Source organism: Mus musculus, chromosome 17, assembly GCF_000001635.26.
Source record: "Mus musculus strain C57BL/6J chromosome 17, GRCm38.p6 C57BL/6J".
Taxonomy (NCBI): domain Eukaryota; kingdom Metazoa; phylum Chordata; class Mammalia; order Rodentia; family Muridae; genus Mus; species Mus musculus.
Window position 1 is genome coordinate 58958092 of NC_000083.6, and position 17467 is coordinate 58975558.

The window sequence follows — 17467 nt, forward strand, 5'->3', positions numbered from 1 at the left end:
GATTTTAGTTTATTTTAGATAAACATATTTTATTTTATGTGTAGGAGTGTTTTTCATGCATGTATGTTTATACACCATGGGCATGTCTAGTACCCACAGAGGTCAGAAGAGGGTAGTGGATCCCAGGGGAGTTTTAGATGGTTGTGAATCATCTTGTAGGTCCTGGAAACTAAACCTGGATCCCTTGTGATAACTCCTGTCCTCTCAGCTGCTCTCCAGTCTGCTTAGCTGTTATAAGGAATTAGAATGAGTTCCTTTGCTTTTCTCACTCCATCCATTGCTTCCTCCTCCCCCCTCCTCCCTCTTGTCTCTCTCTTCTCTCTCTCTTCTACCCACACACACTCCTTCCTTCCTTCCTTCCTTCCTTCCTTCCTTCCTTCCTTCCTTCCTTCCTTCCCTTCCTTCCTTCCTTCCTTCCTTCCTTCCTTCCTTCCTTCCTTCCTTTCTGGCAACTAATATTTACAAAATTCATTACCATAATATTTTTGTTAGCTAAATGAAACACGGGAGATGCAAAGAGCTATATTCACATGATTAACCACAAATTCCTACTACATCTGTTTGTGATCCAGGGGCCATTTATGATTATAAAAATCAAAGGCCCATTTTTCCGTCCCTTCCCACTGCCATTACTGGCCTTCAAGTTATTTACCTACTATACCTTAGTCAGCATTCCCCACAGTCAGATGGATTGATCAACTGTGTCGACACACATAAACATGTCACTCTTAATGTCTTTTCCAGTTATTAGGTAGGAAGTCAGAGATGACTGAGATTAATAGAGGGAAAATGCCAGAGGTAATGATGCTCAATAGAGCCATCAGGATTTAGGTCATGTATTAGTAGAATGTCCTGACTCTATAAATGAGAAAAAAATTCAAACTACACATTAAACAATACCAACCCATGCAGCTCTGAGTGAATTACAGGCTGTACTGAAAAGTTTTCTCAAGAAATGTAACATGACTTCACTGTGTGTGTGTGGCTTGTATAAACTGAAAGAGAAGTGGCAGACTCTTGTTCTTGTATCTAACATGAACCAAATTGTTAGGATAAGTTTTTTATTTAAAACCTAATTTACCCCAAAGACAACACAATCATTGTTTAATTAAAAGTATGTTTGGGCATTCCGTTTGAATTTACATTAGCATTACTGCCGATCTTGTGTTATTTCAAGTGGACTATTGGTAAATGTTTTAAATATCTTTCCAAATTGAAAAAATAATCCCTCATTTTGCTGTGCTTGACAGTTTTCTTTGTATAAATATCCCCACCATAGCCAGCATCAAGCTAACAATCCGTTGTCACTGAGCTCTGGTGTAGAGGACCTGCACAGCTGACTTTGTGAACAGCTATGAGCTGGCCCTGGCATACATGTGACTCTTTCTTATTTCAAAAAGTGCAAAGCAGACATGAATGTCTAAGACCAGTTAGGGAAGGATTTGCCATTACAATGAATGAAATAGACCCTTATTAAGAATCTATATCACTGAAGAACCCAAGGAATGAGGAAGAACCAGACCCATCTCTATGACATTTAAAGGCCAGCAAATTTCTCATTAGACTTGTATTATAGATGCTATTGTGTAGATGGTTAATTAGTGAGAAGGGTTACGTAGCATATAAAGCAAGAAGAAAGAACTTTGAATGTTTTCACTGTGAAGAATTCATAAAGTTTTGAGGATACAGATAAAGTCAACTTGAAGAGAGTACAGGGAGCGACAACTGGAATAGATGGGTACTTAAGGGGCAATACTGAAACCTAGTGCAGTGGAAACATCCTGGGCCCTATGCTGGTGATGCCAGTGAGAGTTTCTAGTAACAGAGGGTATGAAACTTGAGCTGTTCTTCGTGTGTAACCAGGCTAGGGTCCCAGGGGTAGCACTGGGCCACCAATCCAGCTTCAAAACCTATGTCCTGCCTACAAGATACACTGGTGCATTGGTGCTTCCTAGCTTGTAGGAGGGGCCAACCAATGACTAGCTAACTTTCAGCCCAAGCCACAAGAGGGAGCTCATGCCTCACACTGCCTGGATGGCCAGAATCCAGAAGCTGGTTGGCTCTGAGACCTAAGATAGAACCAAAAAGGACTTAAAAAAAAAAAAAAAAGTCAATGAAACGAAAAAATTCCTAATAACATTCGAAGGATCACTGCATACTACAATCATCATTAGAGAGGCTTCTTTCAGAAGCCAATGGGTTTAGATACAGAGAGCACATTCAAATCATTAGGCAGAGCTTAGGAAATCCCATAGAAAAGGGTGAGGAAAGATTGTAGGAAACAGAGGAGTAGAGGATAACAGGAGAGCATGGCTCATAGAATCAACTACACAGAGCTCATCGGGACTCACAGCGACTGAAGAGATAACCATGGAGTTTACATGGGTCTGTGCAAGACCCTATGCGGACAAGCTATGGTTGTTTAGATTGATGTTTTTGTTAGACTCCTAACAACAGAAGTGGGGGAATCTCTGACTCTTTTGCCTGCTCTTGGGATCCTATTTCTTCTACTGGGTTGCCTCATCCAGTCTTGATATGTGAGTTTATGCCTCGTCTAATTGCATCCTGTGATGCGTTGTTCATGGATATTCCTGAATAGCCTGCTCTTTTCTGAAGAGAAATGAAGAAGCAATAGACCTGGAGGGGGAAGCAGGGGGACTGGAAGAATGGAGGCAGGGTCACTGCCATTGGGATGTATTGTATTAGAGAATAAATTAAAAATATATCACCATATATATTGGGACATCAAACAGAATTTATAAAGTTGTATATCTTTTATGTCTACCTTAGAATACCTTTAATTGAAAATTTTCTCATGTGCAGTAGATGCTTTACTATATGTTTCGACACGGAAATTTTTGTCTCTTCTTTTTACAATTGAAAGAAAATTGTTCATCCCTCAGGTTCTTTGCTTTCAGATGGATAAATGCTGGTTACTGTCTTGGTGGACTAATGGATAACTTGATATTTTATACAGGCTGCAGCTACAAAATGCAGATGAACGTTCCTGACGCATGCATACACACACATGCACAAACAAACAAACAGTTTGTTTTAAGGTCCAAGAGAAACCTCAGAAACAAGAAAACCAGCTTCTTCTCTAGCTGTTGAGATGAGTTGCTGTAGAGGAATGTTGCCGATGGCTTTGAGAAAACACAAGCATGCCTCTGTGTTTCATAGATAAATAATGGACAAAAGAAAGTTATTCTGATTGAGACAACCTAGAACTAGAAAGGCAAACAGCATGTGTTCACGTATATGTGGATATCAGCTGTTATGTCAATGATAACAAAACTTCAATCCATAGAGCTACAGAGGTCAGGGTTAGAGTAAGAGCCTGTGGGGTACAGATAGATCTTGTTGAGAAACAGATATAGAAAAGATAATTATGGATGCATGCAGGGGCAGAATAATAGGGGCAAATAGGGAGGAGGTGAGGAGAGAGGGATGAGGGAGAAAATTTAGAGAGAGATAACTAAAAATATATGAAGGCAATCTAAATAAAGCTGCATAATTATGGGGGTAACAGAGCCCCAAGTGGACAACTCTCATCACCAAATGAAGTGTCTTGTACCAGAATTGGGTTACATCTAGCTGAATTGTTCACAATAGGGGCACTATGGAAATCCCCAAATAACCTAGACTGTTGCCAAGACTAAACTGTTATTCTCCGCAACTAACAACAAGGCCTTATGGCTGAAGACAGCACCTGTACAGATCACTGAACATGAAGCAGTTGAGTTGGTGCCTATGTGTTACCCCTATGTTCCAGCATCTTTGTTACAGTAATGTGCCTTCTATATTACCAAAAGAGAAACATAAACATTGAGGCCGCCATAAAACCTTTGATCTATTATGCTGTCCTGTCTGGAAGATATGCTAGGGTTATGATGTCACAAAGCTTGTGGGAGTAACCAACCAATATCTGATTTGATTAAGGCTCACTCCATGAACAGGAACCCATACCTGATGCTACTTAGCAGACCTAGATCCTGAAACCAGATATCACATGGACCTGAATTAAAACCAAACACACACACACACACACACACACACACACACACACACACACACACACCAGAAGAGCAACAACAGCAATGTCAAAACTGTCGCAATAAAATGACTCCTAATGATATTCAAATGAGTCCTAATGATATTCTACAATAGATCAGTGCCTTGCTTAATCATCAGCAAAGAAGCTTCCTTCTGCAGAAAATGGGTTGGGAACAAATAGAAGCACAGACAGATACACAGAGAATATAAGACCTTGGAACACACAGCTCTAAATGAATTTCCCTATCAAATCCCATTCCTCAGTGCTTGGGGAACACTGTGGGAGAGAAGGCAGAACGAACATAGGAGCCAGAGAGGATGGAAGACTGCAAGAAAACAAGGCTCAATAAATCAACACCATCAAAGCTCATATAAACTCATAAAGACTGAAGCAGATTGCACAGCATTTGTAGGGGTCTGCACCAGGTACTCTGTGTATATGTTATGGCTTCCAGTTTAGTGTTTTTATAGGATTCCTGAGTATGCAAATGAGTGTCTGATTTTTGGCTTTTCTTGGGTTCTTTTCCTTCTGTTTGTCTTGTCCAACTTTGATGTGTTCATTTTGTTTAATCGTGTTATAGTATATTATATTTTATTAATATTTCTTAGAAGCCTGGTTTTTTTTTTCTAGAATAGATGGGAATAGTTGTGGGTGGGAGAGGTGGTAGGGAAGAACTGGAAGGAGTTGAGGGAGGGAAAAGAAGTAAAAGAAAGAAAGTAGAAGAATATTTCTCATCTGGCCTGAAAACTCCTCCCTCCAAAATCCAAAATCCAAAACAAAACCCACAACACCAGGCATGTGAAGCCCTCCTTTAAGTTGTTGGGTAGGTTTGTCCAAGAGATTCTCAAAATATTACAGACTTTTGCTACTACCCTTGGTTGGCTCCTGGATGTGGAAGGTAAGCCCCTAGTGCTGAAGACCTATGTGTTCAGACACAAGTCCCAGAATTGGAACTGACCTGAACACCTCCTCCAAGACAATGGCTTTCGTGGTATCAGAAAGCATAATCTAAGGTTCTAACGGAGGGATGCCACCAACAATCTTATCTAGATATGATGCCTATGAATCACAACAATAACCTACATGGCACAATAATTTAAGGGCTCAGTAGTGGCACATATACTTTCATGGTAACCAGGTCTCAGATCAGAGTTAAGACACTCTCAACAGGAAGGAAACTATGCCTGGTACTGGAGCACCCACAACTACTCAGAGGAAGTGAAGTCATAGAAGTTGGAAGACGGGCTGACAAGATGGATCAGCGGGTAAGAGCACTGACTGCTCTTCCAAAGGTCCTGAGTTTAAATCCCAGCAACCACATGGTGGCTCACAACCATCCGTAATGAGATCTGATGCCCTCTTCTGGTGTGTCTGAATAGTCTCAACTATGTTATAAGTCTTTGTCTTTATTTATAGTCACAGATGAGTGTAGTCCTCACCCTTTATCAAGGAAATTTCTCTTTGCAAAAGATAGGGACTATTACAGAAAACCACAACCAGTCAAAATGTATAAATGTGGAACCATGTCTCTATACATATATAAATCACTTTAATACCTAAAAATGATCAAGGAACACTGCAGAAGTTAGGGAGGAAGATTGTTAAGAGTCAGAAAATCAGGAAGTTTGCTGTGAGGTTGTGTCTTCTAGGAATGTCAAAAGCTATACACATAAAGTCACACCAACGTGACTTCCTAAACATGAGCAGAACAAGAACAATGACAGACACGCCATAGTGGATGAAGGAGAGTCTAGGAGGCCCCAATGTATCACCAAGAACTACGGGCAACTGAGGAATATTGAATGGCAGAAACTGTCCTCCTCTAGAGAAGGACACACCAGCTGGCTGTTTCATCACAAATGACTAGTCCCTAAAACATGGACACAAAGAACATTACACAGACTGAGCAACCTGTACTGAGGGAAATACATGCATAGACATATGCATATATCCATGTAACAACAATCAATGAAAATATAGGCCATGAATTGGAAAGAGATCAAGGAGGTATATATCGGTGGATCTAGAGGGAGGAGAAGTGAAAGGAGAAACAATGTGATTATATTATAATCTTAAATAATAAGAGAAGTTATAAAAATGAAAAACTGTTAATAAAACCAAATGAACCAAAACAGCCTATCAATTCTTCAAGAGAATCCAATAGAAGACAATATGTTCCTTTATATTCTTTTTATTTTAAAACTGTTACACCAGTATTCCTGTCACTTCTAAAGTGTTAAAACATAACTCTTACCCATTTGAACCAAGATCTCATATTGAAAAATCTTAAACCAAATTTTAAACTCCAATACATTTCAACTTTGTTCCCCTACTGAAGAACATATAAAAGCTATGTTGGGGGGGGGGGAGGCATGTTCCTTATTCTTGTAGGTATAATAATGCAGGGCTGTCTTATTCATAAGTTCTTTACATCAGCATCAGATAGTAAAGTGGTGGTACACTTTAGGGTTATGGTGTGAAAAAGATGGTTCCCTCTAATGGGTATCTTGCGGATATTTAAGAAGATGACTATTTACAAAGTTTGGACAGGTCTTAAAGAAACAAAGCATGGTAGATTTGAATTAATAATAGTGTATGACAAGAAGAGCAGGTACTATCAGTTCCAAGAACTTAACATGATAGAATGTAGTGTGGTGTGCATCATTGTATAGGACAGTGCCTTTAGAGACATAGCCACCCCTTGTCCTCCCACACAGAAAGACCAGGAGCAATATTGTTTAGACCTCATTGCGATCAGCAGTCTCCTGATATTACTACCAACCAAATCTAATAAAAAGCCCGAACACCCCTTGACATAGGCCAAAGATGAGAAACTCTTGTACTAGCCAAATAGTGAAGTGTAGGATAGGAATCCAGAAGGACAAATGAAAGGTATTTTCAGGGATGATTTCAAGAGAATGGAGTAAGTACAGACAGCAGCTGTCCATTTTGATAGATTTTTAAACTGTTGTTAACAAGCAAGAATGTACTTAGACCCTAATTTCTGCAGGGTTTATATTAGAACACTGGCATGTTCATTTACATATTTTTAAAAGCAGTGTTAGCATCTGAACTTAATGCACTATAAAAGAATAAGGTGTTTCAACGTCCACATAAATATTAGGAAGAGTTATTCCTCTCTCCTCTGACTCACTCTGTGTGTGTGTGTGTGTGTGTGTGTGTGTGTGTGTGTGTGGTATGTTGTCTATTTTAAGAGGGTAGATGAATTTTTGACCAAGATAAGATTTGACATTATGCCATGACCTAGACAGCACCTGAAACCTAGATATCATCTGTAAATCTTGATATGAACCCATACCATTGCATATAATATATAGATACTGCTTTGATACAGACTTATATTGAACATCACTGAGAATGTAGAAAGAGTGAAAAGCCAGGAACTAGAGAGACTCAAGGTGTAAACAAGACAGCGATAAATTGGAGTACCACCAGAAACTGCAAGGTAATTTCATGCTTACATTGCCTGCACTTTTAAACCTTCCATGAATCAAGCAGCTGCACTATCTACCCATAACGTGGACACAGAAAATGCTAGAGTCTGAGGACAAGAGACACTGAATGGGATATCAAATTTCCTCGGACAGAGCTTTAAGTCATTTACATCATGGACAGGTTTAGTTCATTGCAATGGAAGAATCATTGTAGTGAATAAATCCTGTTACTAGTAATTGGCACCAGCAGTGATGAGGAAGACTTCTGCAACATACTAAGTATTAATAACACACTCCAAAAAACATATACAAGATTGCATACTATAAATAGAACTATTGGTAAATAAAGGTGGAACAGAAGGTAGAAGAAAATGAACGTTAGAGCAAATTAGTGAAGCAGCAGGATCAGAACTTTGGGAGTCTGGTAACATATGTGCATTCCAAGGTAGGCATTTCAAGTGTATATGAGCAGCAAGGGAGATTAGAAACATCTAATACAGCAGTACATGTGGAATATACATGATATGATCCCAGTTGTATTACTTGCTTCCCAACACAAAGAAAGACCTGAAAGAATTAGACACAGACCAAAGGATACAAATAAAAACTTTCAGAGCAACAAAAAAAATTTAAATTTCACTCTTTATGATCACATGAATATATAAAGTTCCAGGCTGATAATAACACAGTATTTGATATTTTTATGTTGCGTATAACCTTTCCCCACATATATGGCTTCTTTCAGCCCCTAGTGTTTTGTCAAGTTTCTGTTTTATTATGGCAAAGAAATGACAACATTGCCTAGGGTGACGCTGGTGTCAGCCATCAGCTTGTCTACAGAGCAGAGCCCACTATTCTCAATACTGTCTTTTTACAAAGACATTTTCTGTAGCACGGCAATGTGCTTTTCTTTGTTTTCTTCCTTTTAAAAAATCAATCATAGTTCACAGAGGTCATGGTATGAGTGCTTTCTCAAAAGCACTTTGCTTTTGTAAATAATTTTCAAATAGCACATGCCTACTACTTGGACTAGTCTCCTTTAACATCAACTGTTGCAATCTTGGACCCATATTAGTTTTCGTGTCTACAAAATGTAGTAACTCCCCACCCCCTCCCCCAGTGCGTTATTCCATGTTTAACTTCAGTCAGTTTTCATCAGTGATCATTTATCATCCATTCTCAGAGGCCATTGTTTGTGAAGCTGGGGTCCAATGCTGGTAAGTAACACACTCTTTATAGCCTGAAGAAACTCTTTCACAAAATCACATATATGTTTTTAAGATTTCATTTCAAAAAATGTTAAAATGAGAGAAACTTTTCTTATATTTATAATCAACTATATTGATCTTATTATTTTACATTAAACATTTTATATACAAGTGCAGATTTAAAAAATACAGCACAAATTTAACTCAATAAACAATCCTATAGTTAGCTATTTTAGTGTCTCAAGAGAAAGGAAGGCTTAGCATTATGCTGCAGGTGTGTTTTCTCAAGGTCATCTCCCAAGAAGTAGTTCCTTAAATGGATAATGAAGAGTTGACTGTTTCAAAAACCATCTTTCTAAAAAACAAACGAACAAAACTTCATATGATGACCATATCACTATGGTCAAAGAACAGAATCTACATCTCAGAGATGAAACAGAAGGAATTTAATAAAGTCGAGGAGCAGCTGTCTTTGTTGTTGCCTAGGAACATGGGTTTGTACTCACTTGAGCCTTCAGTGAAGTTGCTGATGACAGAACTGCCCCCAGCTGAGCTGCATCTCTTGCCATCCTTGAACTGCTGCCTCCGCCTAGCCCACTGCTCTATTGCTTCTTCCTGGGAACCATCACTGGCTCTTCCACCTCTTAGGGCCAGTTCCTGGGATAGCTTTCGGGGGTTATTGATCTCCAAATTCTGGTCTAGATGAAACCAGATTAAATATCAAAGTGAGACATCAATTCAAGATAGGATATGAAACATGGTTTTAAAATACAGAACTGTAAAAACTTTTCATTCAGCTCCTTCATGGTCCACTTGCTACGTCGGAGACGGAAACAGAGATGTAAATTAAGATACAGGTTTATATAGTCCCAAACTACTGCCTTCTGTCATTACAAGCAATGGCTTTTAATTATTAGAAGAAAAATCTTACCAACAAAATATCACAGTGAAATTCAACTGAAAATGTTAAAAAGAAAACCTGAAATACATAAACATAAAACTTAAAACCTAGTGGCCCGGCATGGTGGCACACGCCTTTAATCCCAGCACTCGGGAGGCAGAGGCAGGTGGATTTCTGAATTCGAGGCCAGCCTGGTCTACAAAATGAGTTCCAGGACAGCCAGGGCTACACAGAGAAACCCTGTCTCGAAAAGACCAAAAATAAATACATAAATAAATGATTAAAAATAAAAATAAATAAAACTTAAAACCTAGAAAGTAATTTCATAATTTAAAATTGCTTAAAATTTTTACTTTTTGATACTATACAAAAGGCAAGCAGCATAGATTTGAAAACTTGACTAATTTATTCTGCTCCTAGAAACAAATGAGTTTTTATAATTTCTCTTTGTTTCAATTTAGAATCTTCTCATATATTCAAACTGGGAGAAAGTACATGGCCTGTGTTAGTTATACTTTGATATATACCTAAGAAAGTACTGAATCCCACCAATTATAAATTATAAGTATTTACACTTATAATTCTTAACTTCTATAGCTTGGTGTTGGTACTCTTAGACTTGCAAAAAATATTGAGGAAATCTTGCCCAACCTCACAGTATATACTTGTGGTAGTTAGGTTTTGTCAACTGTACACCAACTATAGTCACCTGGGAAGAGGGGACATAAATTGAGGAGGTGCCTCCATCAGACTGGACTGCATCATGTTTCTTGATTGAGGACTGATGTGGGAATGCTCAGCTTCCTGTAGGCATTACCACCCCTATGTTCTTTGGTTGTGTGAGAAAGCAAGCTGAGGGAGCCATGAGAACAAGCCAGCAAGTAGGGTTCCTTTATGATCTCAATTGATGATCTTAGATTTGTCTTGAGTTCCTGCCCTGAATTTCTCAATATCCACTGTAACATGTAAGCCAAACAACCCTTTACTACCCCAAGTTGATTTTAGTCAGTGTTTATTTCAGCAAGGGAGACACAGACTAGGCCAATAATTAAATCACTTCTACTAATGTGTAGAGATGTCAATTCAACCTATGATTAAATATAAATACTTCCCAAAATTCAAGTTTACTATCTGTATTCCTAGTATACTTCAACTAGATAGATAATTTTGGAGTGGTGTTTTAAATTTAGGTCACAAGATTCTCCTTTCATGTGTGAGCATCTTTCTATTTCCATGAATATCCAGGGTATGCGTTGTTTTTTCTATGAATCGGGTAATGTGCTGGGGCCGTCTTACAGACACTAAAGCTGCTGGTGAAACCTTGTCAAAATACACACTCTCACTTAAGTAGGACAATGTATTAAATTATGAAACACAAAAGTTTAAGCAAGTGTTATTGTTTGAACACATGTGTCCCTTGAAAGATCCTACTTTGGAAATCAAGACCTAATGTAATCATATTGAGATATTGAGACTTAGTAAGTGATGAAATCTTTCCTTCTTTGACCTTATGAATAGGTCATTGTCCCACATAATTTCTGAAGAAGACTAGCTTGGCCATGTTGCCCTTTGTCTTCCACAGCATACATATTGGACGAGGAGATCGCCGTATAAGGGAGAAAGCACACCACCACACTAAACATCGATTCTTTCACCCTGACTTTCCCAGCTTCCCCATATTTGCCCTTTGAAAAGTATCTAATTACCAAAACTTTGTCATGTCGCTGCGTGACTGGATGGGCACCTTAAGGGCGGATGTGAAGTATTCCCCTTGGGTGTATGGGGGATCCAGGAAGTGTGGGAGAAGACAGGGAACTGGAGACATACTGGACCAGAACTTTTTTGTTGTTGTTAGGAAGCACATGCATGGAAAGTCTCAGGTTCACCATAAGTCATTTTATTCAAGATATCGTGATTCAGTAAATCTCTAACCCAAATATGCCCTGGCAATGAAAACAGAACTCAATTAATATGAATACATGCTGTACGCCTAGATTGGGCAGATCTACCGCTACACTACCATCTTCCACATCTATGAGACCCCTTAGAACTCGAGGTTTCTCCAGGCCCTGTGCTTCTGCTCTGCTTTTCTTCTTCTTCCTCCTCCCCATCTGCGTCCTCTCCCTCTCCCATTTTCTCCTTCTCCCTCCTAACCTTCTGCTCCACCTTCCCTCTCTCTGCCCAATCATCAGCTCTCCTTTACTTGACAAATTAAGGTGGGAAGCAGGTTTATAGGAAATCACCTGAGTGCTGACTCATTCCTTGTTCGCAGCCCCTCACAGGAGAATGGAATTAACATCAAATATAATTAGCCCCAGGGCTATCCACAACACTATTGCAATAGCTGTCATTTTGTACAGGGAAATAGATGGATTTCATTCATCTTTCTGTTCATAGCTATTGATTAAAAGCTTGGGGTCTCAAATGTCCTCAAATCTGTAGTCTTTGCCAGTTCTCTTAGAATCACTTGCTTCTTCGTCTTCTTCTTTTTTTAGAGCTACAGGGAAGCAAACTATTGTAATACTGTATGCAAATGTTGTGTCATATTACATATAAATCACTGTTTAATCATGAATATGTCTATACCATATGAAATATTATGGAATTCTTATTGTCTGTCATTTTCTCAGGCCGACCTGGTTTTAGTTCTAGCTTTAATTTTTTTTTTTATAATGTAGATTTTCTGGTTCATTGGCACAGATTGTATGCACAGATTTCAGCTAATTTTTAGCTGAAGAAATCCTACTCCAAAGAGACTATGACTTATCTGGTAAAGAACTTAAAATTTTCTTCTTAAAGGGGTAAGACTCATACCCTTTCTTTTCTATTGAACTTTTAGTTCCTCACACACCCAGCCTTATATGGAGGCTTCTTGTGCATGTCTATGCATGTACACGGACTTCAAGTGGTATACCAGTTTTTTTTTTTGTGCCTATGAAGATTTCTTTTTAAACTTTTGGTGAAACAACCCAAGTTCTTCAAAGTACTTTCTACCCTGAAAAGTGTGCAATTTTGGCCTGAGATGACAGCACCATAATATTGATAAAGTATCAAAGTACTTGTAGCTCAAGGAAAACCAAACTTATGAAAACATTTATACATTTAAATAGTATTTCTGTAACTATCTTATTTCTGAACTGCTTTCTGTATAAAAGTGCAAGGGTATGGTATCAGGATATTACACAGAGCAACCTGATATGACTTCCCTGAATTCAACCTACAAATACTCAGAGTCTTCACATTAAAGAGAAGGTACTGTGTAACGCTGTAGGTACATACTGATTAGAAAAGAAAAAGAAATAAAACAAACCTTCATGAAATATACAGCTTAGTTTGTAAAGAGACTATAAACAAGCAATTAAATAGACAGAATATTGAAACAAAAAATGTTACATATGAGAATATAATTTGGAAAAGGGATGAACTTGGGATGGAACAAGGACAGCTCAGACTGCAATTGGAAATTTGGTTTCTGAGTTCTTACTGTGATTATTATGTGAAGAAAATCACAGAAGGAGATTTTCGCAGGAGAAGCATGGCCCTGTATCATCAAGGGGCATGAAGAAAGAGGTTGTGGGGGTGAAGCTGTAAGGGGAGGGGGGCTGTGATCAAAATGTAATGTGAATAAATACATAAACTAATGAAAAAATAATGACCCTGTGGGTATATGGAGAAAGACTGGTTTAAATTGCAGAAGCAGTCCATGGTAAGGGCCCAAGGAAGCATGGAGTACAGAAGGTTCTAGAATTTCAAACAGACAAACTGTGCCTGGAACAGATATATCAAGGGGAGAAGTAAAAGATTGCAGGAACAGATTTTTGCTGAAATGTAGGGAACTTTGGTTGTTTACCAAGTGGGGACAATTTCAGTTTATTGAGAGTAATCTCATTTGTGGTTGGATTCTTATTTGGATTTTTAACTGTGTTGCGAGAGGCAGTATATGGAACAGCACACTTCTGGGAATAAGGAAGACAGCTTGAGAGGGATATTCATTGAGGTGAGCACATGTCCCCTCTGGGAAGACTAAGTGCTCATGCTATAGGTTCCCTTGCAGTTCTAAATAACTATGCACTGACACAAATCTCGGAATTGATGGAAATGGCCTGGTATCTGGAGCTACACAGGTCCTGGCAAGCAGCCACTGGGATCAGCAGGTTTTGCATTAGGGTTTTCCTACAATGGAGGGAATTGAATACAGCTTTTACATATTTTTTTAGATGATTCACTTTTCATAAATCATATTTCACATTTTATGGTAACACTTATGCAATAGATTATGCTTCTTGTATTTTACTTCTACTGTTCAATTCTTAAAAACTTTGGAGTAAATAATTTTGCCCCTGCTTTCAAATTCTTTCATTAAAAGAGAGAATATGAGAAGAGGAAAGATGGTGTCTCTCATAAGTTTATTCATTCTCAGTCTCATTTTTGAGCACATTAGTTATGCTATCTGCAAATTGGAAGACTGTGTTAATTTATACTATCGAATAATGCTAACATTAACTATTAAATAATTTGGACTCACCGAGAAACACAAGGATCTTTTATGAAGGGACCAAAACGATGTTTTGCTGTTCCAAGATTGAAACCAGACAGACAGCATTATGTACTTAGGAAAAAGCTCCCGTCTTAGCCCTTCCGGAGGGCTCAAGAGCACCTGGGTTGTATCAATTGTTTGAGAAAGACCAGGCAACACTGAACAGAGGTCGGAGGGTAGCTGGAGTTAAAGGTCCTATGGATGGTTCAGTCGGGATTAGTTAAGGGTGTCTCTGATTTTTGTCCTTTGGTTTAATTACTATTCCACGTGTCCTCCAGAGACATGCCAAACCCTGCCCGTGTAATACCCAGCTTGGTTTTAAAACTCATTTTGCTACAAGCATATTCTTCTTACGTTGTAAGGCCAGAAGATGAGTAGATTATTTAAGAGTGGCACAGACTAAGATTTTTAAGCAAAACTGATTTGCCAATCTATCAGTCTTTTAAAGAGAAAAAAATATTTTCTATTAAGCTGCAGCCATGGTGATTTTTCTATATATGTATGGATGGAGATGGTCTTAGTGTAAAGAAGCAGGCTGATAGATTCTTCTTCATATTGGTTTAACTCTAAAATGCTTAGCACATCTTGCCAATAAAGAAAATAAATCTCAAGCAGTAAAGACAACTTCACCCGATACTGTTTAAATCTCCTACATGTCACAGTAATAAATTCTAAATATTCTGCACCACCCATTGTACCTTTTAGAGCCTTCTGCTTCTGAGGTGACAACAGTATGTCCACAGGGTGGCAGGAAACTTCTGTGGGGTACCTTTGGTTTCCACTTTCCTCACAGTACACTCTTGATGTAGTCCTTTGGCACTCTGCTGGCTCCTGTTGGAAGTTGTTCAGTCCACAGGTTTTGTGGTCTCTGTTACTGTTTGAATCGTCATCACTGGCTAGTGTCTTATCAATAAGAAACAGCTTTTCTGTAGTGTGTCCTACAGAGGTGGACTCAGAGGAATTTTGCAGAAAGTCCATTTGAGAACAGATTTCATTTTGATTCTCTCTAGTTAAGTCTTCAAAATTTCTGTGGCACATATTCTTCACCACTGGTAGTGCCTGGCTTGCGTCATCTCCAACATTTTCCAGATAGCTGGTCGACTCTCTAGGGTTTCTTATTGCCATGGGAGAGTTAGAATCAACTGTGCTTTCTTTGTAGTTTTGAGTAGCGAGGCTCTGCTCTAACTCATTAGTTATGGAGGCCATGACTGGCACTTCCATTCTGCTGAGGCCTGCCCTCTCTGCATGATTTGCATGGTCCTCTGTTTGATTCCATTCCACAGAGCTGTGAATATTGCCATGAAGTGGGCTCTTCGGAACTAGAATGCTGCAGGATGCAATCGTGACAGCTGGACTCTGTGGGTCCTTCCTTTCTAATGGTTGTATGTTAGAAGAGGAGTCGTTATGTAAACTAGCCTTGTTAATAAGTCTGTAATGTACTTTCTCTTGCTCTCTCTCAACCCCAATATATTGACTAAAGGAAAATGTGTTCCCAGTAGTCTCTACAGGTTCTGAACATCTGCTGACCCTGTGGGACGGACTGAGTAAAGGAGAAGGTTTTGCAGCTTGTTCACTGACAGGAAACAATAGGGAATTTGAGCTCTCATGTCCTTCTCCTGGTAGAGTTTCCTCACCTCTGCAGCCCATGTTGTCTGCTTTTGCTCCCAAGAGCTGCAAGGTTAAAAAAGACAAAGGAGAAAACTCAGAGCCTGAGGCATCTTGAATGGGAATTATGCTATTCACAGCACTTAGGGGACCATTTGTTCCTGCTGTGCATGGCTGTACTTGGGAATCTGGGGTGATATTTTCCCTGACATCAGAACTGTTTTTTCTCTCTTCATCCACATCCCTAGAATCCTCCAAAGACATTTTACTTAAATCCACATTATTTAAACTCGTGGTCCTTAAGGTTTCAGATGAGGTAGGAAGGCAAGAGTCAGCTGTGAAGCAATGCTGCTCTAGGGGCTTGTCTTGAGTAATTTGTAAGACCTTCTGCGGAGAGGTAGCAGACTCTCCCTCTTCAGAGTCATCTGGGGCTGAAGGCAGTGTGTTGGGTTTCTCTTTCTCTCTCCTGGGAGGTGAGCTTAGGGAAACCACAATTGTGTCTGAATTCTCTTTCTGGACAGCATTAACACTACAGGGAGCATCATGAAAAGCATCTGAACTCTGGTGCTGATTTTCAAGCCTCTGATTTTCAGGGTGATTTATGCCAGGCTGTGAAGCAGACTCACAGGGTTCATCCGTGGTGTGTTTCAAGGGGCCTCTTCTATGTTTTGTCAATTTTCCTATGCTATTAGGATGACATATATTGATGAATGTATTCTGTTTTTTACTTATGTATTCAACCATAATTTCTTTTCCTACAATGCTTATGTTCACTGAAGGTACCTCACTTCTAGAAACCCCTCTTCTGTATGTAGATGGAACCCTACGTTTAAATTCTTCTGCCAGTACAGTCCTGTGTTTAGAGAAGTGACCCCGAGATTTGGAGCCTCTCCATACTTGCTGGACAGAATAATGTTGGTGACATGTTGGACATCTCCTTTTTGTGAGGTTCTGTGCTCCTGTTTTACAGAAAATGCTTTTTGTGGTTTCCACGTGTACATTGAAAGCACCACATTTGACTTCTCTAATAAATTTGCCTTTGGCTGGCTTTAAGACTTCTACAGTGTTTGGGAAATCCTCTGTTGTAATTTTCCCTGGTAACGATTTTTCACGGTCATTAAACATGGCCACTGGTAAGACTTCCTCTAGTTGAGGAGAGATGGCCGGAGGAGTGTAACCATTCTCCATACTCTTGTGTATGGTGCTGTCAGATGGAGCTTGTTTCTCATTTTTGACAAGAAAAGAGGAATTCTGTTTTCCATTTATAGAAGCAGTTATATTCTCATCTCCATTTTCCTTCAATTTCCCTAATGTCCTAGTCTGATGAAACACAGTCTCAGAAGTGTGTCCCTTGATGTCCTCTTCTAAATCTTTTACATTTTGGGGGCATACTTGACCAGATGTCTGAGATGTACCTAAAAACAAAGGAGAGAGGAAAGAGAAATGTTTTATGTCCACTTAAAGAACAGATGTTCCAAATCACAGGATGAATACAGGAATATCATCTGTGACTATTTTGGGTAATAGTTTCCATTGGTTTCCATGAAAGTTCCGTCCAAATAAATGTCTTATTTCATATGAATTATCCTAGGGTGCAGAATAACTTGGTAGTTTAGAAAATAAGCTTTAGACAACTTCTTATATTGAGTTAAATTAAAAAGAAATGGATGCAACTAATTTTTAAATGCAACTTCTCGATAAGAAGCT

General features: G+C 39.0%; 1 protein-coding gene across 1 annotated transcript in view; it reads right to left on the reverse strand.

Moving 5' to 3' along the window:
- Nucleotides 1–17467, reverse strand: part of Pdzph1 (PDZ and pleckstrin homology domains 1) — a 112568-nt gene that overhangs the window by 79284 nt on the left and 15817 nt on the right. Inside the window, exons 3-4 of the mRNA NM_027001.1 lie at nt 14854–17175; nt 9224–9415 (exon numbers count right to left, since the gene is read on the reverse strand). Coding sequence (NP_081277.1) covers nt 9224–9415; nt 14854–17175 — 2514 coding nt within the window. The remainder of the gene's footprint in view (nt 1–9223; nt 9416–14853; nt 17176–17467) is intronic.